This window comes from Tripterygium wilfordii, chromosome 10 (assembly GCF_013401445.1).
Source record: "Tripterygium wilfordii isolate XIE 37 chromosome 10, ASM1340144v1, whole genome shotgun sequence".
Taxonomy (NCBI): domain Eukaryota; kingdom Viridiplantae; phylum Streptophyta; class Magnoliopsida; order Celastrales; family Celastraceae; genus Tripterygium; species Tripterygium wilfordii.
In genome coordinates, this window is record NC_052241.1 from 9,646,000 (window position 1) to 9,658,703 (window position 12,704).

Sequence of the window (12,704 nt, forward strand, 5' to 3'; positions counted from 1 at the left end):
TTGACAGTGTAATAAGCCATTGCAAGGTTTGTTTGCGTTGTTCAAAATGGAGAAATTGTTGTGATCTATTTTGGAAAATGATGATTGGTCACGCAATTAATAACTAGACAATGTAATAAGATAAAATCCTATTGGGATGTTTTGGCTCAAATAGATACGGTTCTTTATTGCGTTGTCCTAATGGACAGTGTAACTAATTATTTTGACAGTGTAATAAGTCACTGTAAGGTTTGTTTGCGTTGTCCAAAATAAAGAAAGTGTCTTAGTGCGAGATCTCTTTTGGAAAATCATGATTAGTCACGTTATTTGCAACTAGACAATGTAATAAGGCAATATCCTATTTAGATGCTTTGACTCAAATGGATACAGCTTCTTATCACATTGTCCTATTGGATAGTGTAATTAATTATATTGACAACGTAATTAATTAAATTCAATGAGTAATAAGAAGTCAAAGTATAAAATCTCATGAAAATTCCATCTACAATAATTTCAATTCATTTTCTATGACAACTAAAACACAAAACAAATTGACTCAGTGCCTTTTTTACACTGTCCAATCTAGGTAGTGTAATAAGATACTATGCCCCTTCAAAATAATGTAATAAGGCATTGTACACTTCAATCATTAAAATAAGCCCAGATCGACAATATGAATGGGTGAAACAAAAAGAAACAGTAAGCGATCTTGCAGATCTTCGATGTTGAAGATGAATATGTTGAACAAGAAACATCAAGTGTCTTTTCTTCTTCTTGTAGGTCTCAAGATCTCCCTAGACAGCATCATTGGAGGCTCAAATTTGCTGGTAGACGCCATTAACGGCAAGGGATGGAGAAAAATAGATGGAAACCCGAATCGAAAGGAAGAGCTTGAGAAGGAGGTTGTCGATGGAAACCCGAGTCACAATGTTGATGCCATGGATCTTTAGTAGAAGGTCGTTGATGCCATGGATCTTGAGGAGGAGGGGGAGAGGTGGGGAGAGGAGAGAATGAGGGGATGGGTGGAGGATGGGGAGAGAGGCAAGAGAGAGACACGAAGAGAGATAAATTATTTTAAAATTTTTCTTTTGCTTTTATTATATTTTCCTTTTACAGGTAAGCTATTCAAATTTTTTTTGAATTGCTTTGTCATCATGTCTAGGTGGCATGCCACCTAGTTATGTAAGTTTAGGGATGTGTAGTACTACCGGTAGATGTATGTGTTGAGGATGTTGCTTCACTCACGCTGACGATCAAGATGTTATTTGATTATGTGGATGACTTGTTCAACATAATGAGTTCTTTGTTAAGAGGAGATCCATAAGTAAGGACAATAGTAGGGTGTACAAATATTTACTTTTTACATGTGAAAGGTCTGAGAAATTTTATAGTAATTTGAAGAAGTCTGTATGTCATCGCACATTTTCTAAAAATGAATGCAAAGCTAGCAGCACGGGGAGTAGTATAGTCCCCGCTAGATCGTCAAGAACATATGATAATTCAGAGTTTTGAGAATTCGATAATTTGGTCTTATGTAATTTGTTTTTGCAGACATTGAATTTGTTGTTATTAAGTGTATGACTTGTACTAATTTTTAATTATGGGGATGATTTTGACAATTGGTAGTAATTTGTATTGTGTTTTTTGAATGACTTGCAGGATTACAATTTGTTATAGATGTTAATCACATTGTGAAAATAGCACAATGTAATTAATTATATCGCAGTGTAAATAATTGCATTGTAACATGTTCAGTGTATTTAGCTACTGGATCATATATATACAAACCATCACAATTGTCAATCCGCTTTAATTAAAGACAATTTGTTCAAGGTTTAACTGAATGAACTAAAACGCCCTAGATGGTTATAGATTTTGGCCAAAAAAATATGCATGGTAATTTTTCCTCTTCGTCCAACACCCAATGTAATAAATTATGTAAACAACGTAAATATTTACATTGTATAATCAGATAGTATACTTAAACCCAACATAATATTTTTAAGTACTACCATTAAAGGATAGGTTCACAATGTATTTGCATGCATCTCACTCCCAAAACATTTACCAAAAGAACTTACATTGGTATTCTAGCATATAAGTAGGATCTCTGCATCCTTTAGGTACGGATCTCTGCCTCCTTTAGGTACGGATCTCTGAATGTCCTATTACTTGGGAGAATTGAGTTGTAATGAAGCCATAATCCATCCTCAGTGTCCAGAACGAATGTTGTCCAATGATTGCCAACTAAATGGTTTCCAACAGCATGAATGGTAAAAATGTAATATCTGTATCGATCAACCTTGTTCTTGAGCTTCTCTACAATACTCTTTTGGAGGAGATCATCTCTTTTCATCTTAAGGAATGCCATGCAAGAACTGGTTATGGCAATTGAAGCTGTTCTAACTTCCAAAGGATGAGGAGCTATCACTTTCCCTTGTTTCCTTGTCAAATATTCGCATTGCACGTTAATTATCTGCACAAATATGAAAATAACTATAAATGATATACACAAGATTATATAATATACTGAAAACCCAAAGTTAATTAGTTAAATGTTGTGCTTACATTGCTTGACACCATGTCGCAGTTCACAAGAGAAACTATGTCACTCCACATGAGGATATGAATTGATCTCCTTTTGGTTTTTTTTTTGCTCTTTGGTTTTTCCTATGTTAAATTTAATTTTATTACAGCAAATTCTATGAATTGATCTCCTTTTGGTGCATGAATCGGGGAGGAGATGAGAAGATAATTATGAGAGGAACATGAGGTGAAGGAGGAGGTAAGCTGTAAGCATAGTCGGAGAATCAAATGATCGTGAATTGAATTGGCTTTAATTTTTGTTTTAGAAGCATTTTTTTCCATTGGTTTTTTTCCACGTGGCTCTTTGAATCACGGTTAGCAAACTTGAGACTTTCGTTTTATATATATAGAATAGAATGATGATTGATTGATAAATAATAATCACGGTACTTGAGATTCCCGGGTGACCCGAATTCGATTTCTCGACCAAAGAAGTCTCGGTGGTAGCATCGAGAGTCTCTACTGCAGCTGCTGGGACAGTGCGCTGGCAAGTGGGCATTCGGCGTAGGGAGGCAGCGGCTATCAAAAGGGGTCCGGAGTCGGTGACAAATCCCATGGTCAGTGATGGGTTTCAAAATACAACCGCTGCTATCAAAGGTGGTGGAATGAGGACGGGACCATAATAGGGTGGGACTAAGAAGGGTCGAAAACCTGGATAGGGGTCATAACTCACAACTCTTTCCCTTCTCATTTGGCCACGCGAAAGAAGTAAGCACCAGTCGCATCTCAAAAGCGTCTACTCTCTCAAAACCAGTTGTCATTCGTATACAACCTGTCATCCAAGGAAATTCCAGACTCCAGAAGCGTGCGTGACTTGTTGTTTTTAATAACAAACAATTGTCTGATGATCAACAAATGTGTAAGGATCAAGGGAGTGATAAGGTGTTGTTATGGAGTGATAAGGCAGTCACATGGAGAGATAAGGAAGACTACTTGGAGAGATAAGGCAGGTCCTTCACATATTCCTCCACAATCGGATTGGTTTGCTGAATAATGAGTTGTCCCAGGTGAAACTTATTCGAGGCAAGTGTTAGTTCAATCAAACAAGAGCAAGATCAAGCTTATCCTTCCTACCAGAACAAACAGTACTTAACAAATGTACTGATCGATCAAGGGTGGAGCTTATTCTTATCTACAAGTCATGTTACTCTTGTACAACAACTTATGATAGGATTAGTTATCATGTATAGCATTAGGTAGTCAAGGTCTTGCTATATAGCTGCTTGTGTTCAACGTTAAAACATGCTCAATAAAAAAAAACTACAATTCTCAATTTCTTTCTGTTTTGGCGTGCCTGTCCACTGTCGTGGATTCTGGTTTTTGGTTCGGCGTTGCTGTGTGGTTTCAGCCTTTAGCGGAGAGCCAACCAGATGTTTGTAGAAATGCTCGTGTGGAATGGGTGGACAGTGTCTACAATGATTTACTCAATCCCCAAACAAATTAAGTCATATTGTCAATAAAGATGTTAATTCTTCTTCTAAATAATTAAATTTCATTTGGCCAATATATTAAATTTGTCCATTCCCAATCCCAAACCCCAAGTCACCTGCCCGTCTAACAAGTAGAACAACATCAAGCATAACTTGAACCAATCAACCAACCCTAAACCAAGCATTGAGAGTGCGATCGTAGGGAGCTTGCTTTGAATCAGCAAATCTTATTTCATTGATTCTCGACAAAAAATCTACAGCTACAGCTTCAGCTTCACTACAATAATACTTCTCACGTAATGTTTGCCATCAAGCCACGTGAAGTATCCGAACGCATAGTCTGAAGAATTATTATCAGCCTTGACCTCCAGAGTAACATTGAATGTCTTTTCTTCTCCTGTTTCCTTGAAATGAAGTGTCCTTGGATTAACATAAACTGACACTCCTGTTGGCTCTTTAATAATCACACTATATTTTCCTGGAGTACCAACATTCTTCACCGTTCTTGATACGGTAATTCGACCTTGCAAATCTGGAATTGTTAGTGATGGATAATTCAAGTTTGCAACACTAAAGAACGTGGGACACGTGAAAGGCCTATCAGAAAATCTCCTGATAATGCTTTGATTGTAGCCATGTGCACATAGAAAGTTTAGGTAGTCATTAGCAGTCAAGTCATAAACAAGACCTGGATCAGCAGCACGGCTTGGATGAACATGTCCTGCCCCGTAGTCAAACGGAGTTGCATTTCTCTGTGATTCATTCTGTATAAACGCATTGGTGTTGTCTTTTTTTGTTGCTACAAAAAAAGAAGCAGCATTTGAGCATGATCATGAACAGATTTATCTGGTGATTGACAAGGGGTAAAACTAGGGATGAGTGTAAACGCCCGGGTATAGGTATTTTTGACATACCTAAGTAAAAGTAAAAGTAAAACAAATGTTCATACCAGATGTCATGATAGCAGATTTGATAGCAGCTGGACTCCAATCTGGATAGAGTGCTCTAATAAGGCCCACTATGCCAGTGACATGAGAGCATGATACTGAAGTTCCATTTCTTATCCTGAAAACTTCTCCACCAGATATAGCTCTTGGATATGCAGAATAAGCAGCAAGTATGTCGACTCCTGGTGCAGTGATATCCGGCTGAAATAATAAATATCAATTGTCAATCATGCACAAGAAATGTATGTAAACCTGAAGAGTGATATTGATTGAAGTAGTAACAAACCTTGAGAATGGCTGGCTGAACCATGTTGGGTCCCCTAGATGAGAAATCAGCCATTATAGGAGCTCGCACTTTTTCCAATTGTAGGTTTGGATATCTGTTTATTAACACAATCAATCAAGTTTTGAGAATTTGATAAGTTCCGAAAATGTAAAGAAGCCAAGTAACTGACATAGAAACTTACTCGACATGGTCGTTATAAGCAAAGGCAGCTTTACCATATGTTGAACTAATATTTGAAGTGGAGGAGATATGATGTGATGTTCCCTAGAAACGCAAATTAGACGACGGAATACATTCAGTTGACACTGATATATTATGCGTAGCCGAAGGTCTAAGAAAGCATGAAATAATTAGAGGAAGTATCAAATATTACCTTGAGGTTGTTCATAGGCAAACGATCAATTGTGCTTGCACCAACTGTGATTATCCAAGGAGACACATTGTCAACTCTCCCTGGCTCTGGTCCTGAGTTGCCCGCAGAACAAACCACAACTATGCCTTGTTTAACGGCATGGAAGGCACCGATTGATATCACATCCTTAAAAAACTCCGATGGGCCAAAATTAGCAATTGCCACTGAAATGACATCGACCCCATCACTTATGGCAGCATCAAAGCCAGCCAAGATGTCCGCCTCCAGGCAATTTATCCAACACACCTTGTAAGCAGCGAGGCGGGCTTTTGGCGAGCCCCCCTTTGCATTTCCATATGCGTAAGTTTGATAATTTACACGAGGCGCAAAGTTTCCCCCTGCTATCGTTAATGAGTGGGTTCCATGGCCATTGATATCCCGGCAACTATCAGGGGTATGTTCCACTCCAAATCTTGCTCTCGCAGCACTGCTAAAATACCTAGCTCCTATCAACTTCCTGAACATTACAACACTAAAAAAACATTAGCTATCACAAACAATTGATATCAATATGTCTTTTATAAAGTTGTGTTATATATATAGAACATTTGCAGCAAATGAATATGAGAGTACTTATTGCATTGGATTGGATTATCTGTCTTGTCCTCCTCACAGCGACCTTTCCATCTCAGCGGCACTGGTCCATATCCTTCATCACGGAAGCTCGCTCGCTGTGGCCAAACACCTAAAATTTGCGGGAAAAATGATGTTCTCCCCTGCACAATATATTTCATTGGAAACAGATACTTCGATTATAAAACTTACCACTATCAAGATTTGCGATGATGACATCTTCGCCAAACCTTGACTTGTTCCAAACTGAGCTCCTTGGAACTTCTCCACTTTTCGTCTCTAGTCCAAGGAAACCCCATGACCGGGTCGTTTGCAATTTTCTTTCGTTGCTCTGGAAAACCGAGATAACGTCTGGATGTTCTGCATTGATCAAATTATAAAATTAGGAGAACATATGGACCACGAAAACTTTCATCAACTCAGACAAAAACATGAAAGAATAACAAAAGAGGAAGAGAAGAGATGAAGAGGAAATTGATAGATAGAGTTAACATTAAATTGAAGCATAAGTTCGTACTCTGAATCTCTATTGCTTCTTCCTCGTGAAGCATAGCAGCAAAGCCATTTATGTTTCTGGTATAGTGGTAGAAAATGGCATCTTTGGCTTTCTTTGTGTTACTGCCATCAAAATACAACAAACAAGTCAATTAATCTTCACAAGTACGCTAGTTGAAACATAAGGGTGATCTTTTGGAAAGATATCTACTACCTTTTCAAGGAGAGGCCCAGCAACTCAAAATGAGAATTCTTGGCATTGTCAACATCCATAGATGTTGGCTGTTTACCATGCATGTGTGACCCCAAATACACAATGTAAACCTTTTTGACAGTGGATGGTTCCATGTTGATGATTTTGTTCCCTGATTGTGCTAATATGAAATGTGATATGGTGACTAAGGAAAGACACAAAAAATACAAGGGAAAATGATGTTGAGGAGCCATTATATATTGATAAGATCAGGGAGGTAATGTATGTCGGAATATATGTGACTAAGGGAAGCTAACCTTTGAACATATATCGTGGTTATAGGTTCAAGTGAAGTAATTAAGCTGTATGGTGCTTATATATATAGAGAGAGAGAGAGCTTGAGATACATGTTGATATCTGCTATCTTTTGTTTTCTTTTAGCACACAAATACACAGAATTCTTAAAACTGATAGAAAGTGTTCATCGCTAATGACTAAACCAATAAGGCAATGGTGATTTATATGGAAGGACTTCTTGGCTAAGAACTTTTTAAAATGATTGTTAAGTGTTTCCCAGGTATGAATTCCTTAATTTCATTGAGAATTGCACCACAACCAACCTTTAAAATAACAACAAACCTAAACTAGTTTTAGCATAATGTGATTTAGATGGAGCCGTCTTGTCTAAGAACTCTTTGAAAATGATTGTTAGTGTTCCCCAGATGTGCATTATTCCTTAACTGCGTTATGGGGACTGCACCAGAAGCAACCTTAAAAATAAAAACAAACCTAAACTAACTAGGCTTCCATATAATGCACCGATTTTTAACGTAATATTCCTCAATGCTTTTGCGTAAGAAAATCTAACGAAGTTGACCAAATACATGGTATTATGTTTAATATACCTTGACTTCATATCTCATGCATGTAATATAATGGGCTTTTACACAATGAGGACAAAAACTAAAATTTGTATTCCAATAAGGATAACTTCAAAAAATTTAGGAAAAAAAAGACAAAACCTACAAACTTACCCAAATACTCATTTCTTGTAAAAGATCGAAAGCTCTCTCCTTATAAACTAGTGAATCAGACCTCAGGACGCCCTCCATCATATCTCGACAACAAACCTCACATAATAATGTATACAATATCTTGGGTTTTTATCTAACGGTCTAAAATTATGATACATTTTCTTTGTTGAATTTGATTTTTGTTCAGACAAAAAATATATATTTGGATTCATCAATGGGGCTATAGTGGACTCTAGGGATGGTCAATTTGCCCCACTCGGATTAAACCAAATTTGGACATAACTTATATGTCCGAAATATGTGTTCAAATATAAAATTTTAGCCTGTTTAAAATCATGTCAAGGTTCAAAAACAGAAATTTTATCCGATTTATTTATCTGAACTCTAACCCGAATTAGATTATTGTCTTGTATACTTATTCGGATTCAAATCAATCAATATTTGGTTAATTAAGTATGTTCGAAATTCAATCCGCATAATGTTCTAAACATAAATATTTCGTGGACATGTAAAACTGACCCAAAACCGATTTTTGCCACCCAAGTTGAAGTGCACTCTAGTGTAGTTTATCTACAGCAGAGTAGGTGCGTAACCAAGTAACCATTCTCCACGCGGCATAACAACTATTCAGAGTTTAGACAATAGATTCTGTGATTCTCTACATCCTGGACCACGTCGGCTCCGTACGTCGTGTATCCACACAAAAAATTATCTTTTTACTTATTAAATTTTATAAAAAAAAATTGCACTCCAAGAAAATGAAAATAAAAACGTGTTTGTCTTGCCTTCCCCTATTTATCTTTTTACCGGAGATTAATCATTTAGTAAAAATGATTTACTACAGGACATACTAAAATAAAAATACTTTAATACAAAAGGTTAAATTATTTACTGAATAAAAAATTAATATATGAATTTTTTTAATGAAATATATAGTTTTGCACAAAGAATGCTTGACCATGATTCATGGGGATTAAAAAGACGTGGAAAGATATAGAAGTGAAAATACAGCATATACGCGGAGTGAGCGGGTACCGCCGGTACGCGTATATCAAACATCTTGATGCTACAAAAGCAGTCCCCGTTTTTAGCAAACATGTTAAATTCCAAGCAAAACAAAATCACAACCTCTTTTTTCGATAATCGATGAACCACCTAACTAAAAATACTCTTCGGACAATTGAGAGAGCGTAAATCTCAGACTAAGAGGCTCATGCGTATGGAAGTTTCTCACCTGTCAACAAGGTAAGCCCTGGGCCGATACCTAGTGCGCGAAGATCCACTTGCATACACACGCAGGCGGGCCGAAGCCCACATACAGGCTAGGTGGCCACCAAGAAATACGCTTCGGGTTGGAATCGAATCTTGGACGCAATTGCACCTATCCCAGTTGATTACCAATGGAACCATCTCTCAGTGGTTAACCACAACATTGTAATTCTCAAAAATGATAAAAAGATATCAGCAATTAGTATCCTAGTTATTTTATAATTTGAAGTATAGGATTTAAGTGAATTTATGAGCTCTACATGTCTCACATGATGCACATAAAATCTTATGCGTACAACTCAGTAGTTGAAATAGCTGTGATACCAGCGCTAGGATCCATATCACTTTATAATTCCTGAGTACAACGAGGGAGTACCGTCAATATCCATGTGGTCATGTGTTGAGTTTTCATTCAACTTATCCTATCTTCATGTGTCAAATTTATTATGTGTTTGCAACTCTGATGGCATAAGTTTAGGCTCATAGTGAATGTTGAAATGACAAATTAATTTATATGATGTCATTTTCGATTATGAAAAAAAAGGCTTTGTTGGTGACCGAGTGTTGTTTTGCCAGTTCATATGGACACTAATGATATGCAAGAAAGTTCTTGGATCATGAAGGCTCCACTTGTGGTTAGACCTTGCTAAAAATTACAAGACAAGACATTGCGATAAACTTTAAACCTATCTCATAAGCAGAATTGTTTCAAATGCTTTTCATTTTCCTGATAAACTTTATTCGTGCCTAATTATAGGTTTAAAGCTGGATTCATTTATAACTTTGTTGTTGTTTTATTATATTTTTTATTAAAGAGAGGTGGTATGATCTTTCCTATACTTCAATGCTAGTGACTATTTTAATTTGCCTAGATAATTCCACCACCATCCACGATCCACCATTACTTTTTAGTTTTTCTGTCAGGATCAATGGTATTTTTGAAGGGAGACGGTATCCTCACCCCTTTTTAGTAATCGCACCCTAAATAGTTTATTTGTATTTTTTATTTTATTTTATGTTTTATTTAATATTTGAACATTAAATTCACATTCACATAATTAGTTTTCTCACACCCAACAATTAAATAAACTAACTTATTATAAAGAATTCAGGGCGTCAACGTGGGGACCAACCAAAGTCCATGCCTACATGTCCAACCCAACAAAATGACATTGTTGTAGCGTTCCCATCTCATTCATACCAACAATATTGTAATATTGTTTGTTTTGGGTTGTCCGGTCACGTGATACATATACAACAAAATTTAAAGAATTCACATAAAGGACATCAGCGTGGGGTCCAACCAAAATCCTTACCCACATGTTCAGCCCAACAAAATGACATTGTTGTAACGTTGCCATCCCATTCCCTTAAGCCTAAGAAAAGGCTTTATTAATAGAGTGGGAGCTAGCCCTTATAAATGGGTACTATATGCTCACATCTTGCGATGTGATATATTAACAACTTTCATTACCAAAAAATTTAACCTTCCTGCTTAAAAGTACAAGCCAAGACTTGGTACTGCAAAGGTTGGCCGGCCTTACTTGGGAGAAAATTGAAGGCAACCAAAGAGGTACATGCATGCTCACCAATCTTGATTCATTATGGAACTTTTGTATCATTGAGAAATTATGTATGTGTACATATTGTTAGGTGTATTCCTCTCAAAGTCTTGGTTGCAATAGAAAGCATATCTATATGATGATACCACTTTTAGACCACCAACTAAAGGTAGATACGTAGCATTGCCGAGATGAGCAAAATATCATCTCATACAAGTATATCTCGGGAGAATTTACCTCATTTTAGTTATACAAGCACCACGTATCAATTAAGGCTTACCTCGGACCCAAGAAACCTATCTTGGGATCGAGAATCCTATCTCCATTTACGACAATGGCGTTCTTTGAGATAACATAGTTCTTTAACAAGAAGTTCCTATCTCAATTCAAAGAATCAAATAGAAGATATGAATTCTACTCCATCAGGTATTAGAATTAGTTCATTGAATTTGTTTCTTTTCCTAGGTATATTTGAATTTTCGTTTTTCCTTTTATAGATATATTTTCATTTTTTTTTTCTTTATAGTTCTATTTTTCTGATTTGTCCTAACTTGTTAATTACAGTCATGTCCAGCCATATGATTGCTACAAGCCCGTTTGTCATGGGAAGTTCACTTGCTTCTAGCCCATTCCATACTCAATTCATCTATACCATTTACTGGCCCATCTCTATTTTACAATTTTACAAGTGCATGGCCCACCATTCAAAGAATCAAACACACACACACAAATATAATATATTTACATGATGTCACTGTAAATTTCTGTACTAGTTAATCAACAATTTTATGGAAAATATATGCCATTTTAATTAAATAAATATAATGCCCTTTTGAAAAATACATAATTTTGACAATATCCTTTTTGTTTTTAGGTTCAGCGGGATAAGTGCATTAAAAAGGGACAAATTTTTGGAGATGGTGGCGAACTCACTTTGGGTAAAAACGTATTAGTAGCTTATATGCCGTGGGAGGGTTACAATTATGAAGATGCGCTACTCATTAGCGAGCGTCTGGTATATGGAGATATTTATTTTAAACTATATATGATTAAAATGATATTTCAATAATCTAAGCATTATTTCATTGTAATTTTTTACTCTAATCAAACACGGCAAAGGAAACCAATAATACCAAAAAAGTAATATGATAGTGTGATCCAACTATTTTCAAGCATCATCTTTTCATTTTCATCTCCACTTTTAATTTCGCGAACCAAACGAGACCTTATAAGAAACAATGCGTTAAAATTCTATTCATGCGCATTTGCTCACTTTTTTTATTTTTTTCTTTTGAAAAGGTCATAGACCAAGGTATAGATTGATTTTTGCCTTTCTCGAATTTTTCCTTTTTCCTTTTATGAGTATATTTGAGTTTTTTCTTTCTCCTTTTTATAGGGATAGTTGAATGTGCCTACAGTCACCAACTTGTCTTCCCCTACTCCATCCCTCTGCTTGTCTCTAGCCTTGTCCCGGTCTCAAACTCTCTTAGTTCTTTCCCCAAGAGTGGGAGTTGTACTCTTTGTCTCCTCTCTTCCAACATACAATATTATATCCCTTCAATAATGGCCTCTCACAATGTTGCCTTGTATTTTTTGTGCCTTTCCTTGGTCACATTCTTACAATCCAACTTAGCACAATCAGATAACTATGTCCACATGTACCCATCAGCTGTTAAAAAGGCAAGTATATATAATTTATTCATTGCATTTCAAACCCTTTTAATGTTAGCCATATAGGTTTCTAATAAATTACACATCACAATTAAAACATAAAATATTCAAGATAACAGAAAAATCATTTAAATTGTTCTAGACAATTTTTCATTAATTAGAAATCATCTATCATCATGTATGTATGTCAATCAATAATTATTCTGTTGTATGAGTGTGTATCAATTAATAATTATAATTTATAAATTAACCCTACATGGTACTCTG

The 12,704-nt window shown here is 36.1% G+C and overlaps 1 protein-coding gene across 1 annotated transcript; it reads right to left on the reverse strand.

Moving 5' to 3' along the window:
• Positions 1-4,207: 4,207 nt before the first annotated feature.
• On the reverse strand, positions 4,208-7,056 carry LOC120007372 (subtilisin-like protease SBT5.3). Its single transcript, XM_038857567.1, has 10 exons — positions 6,923-7,056; positions 6,731-6,831; positions 6,406-6,573; positions 6,214-6,325; positions 5,602-6,097; positions 5,410-5,492; positions 5,229-5,322; positions 4,945-5,143; positions 4,660-4,794; positions 4,208-4,539 (listed from the first exon to the last, which is right to left on the reverse strand). The coding sequence occupies exons 1-10, from the start codon at positions 7,054-7,056 to the stop codon at positions 4,256-4,258; spliced, it is 1,806 nt and encodes a 601-aa protein (XP_038713495.1). The 3' UTR covers positions 4,208-4,255.
• Positions 7,057-12,704: the final 5,648 nt, after the last annotated feature.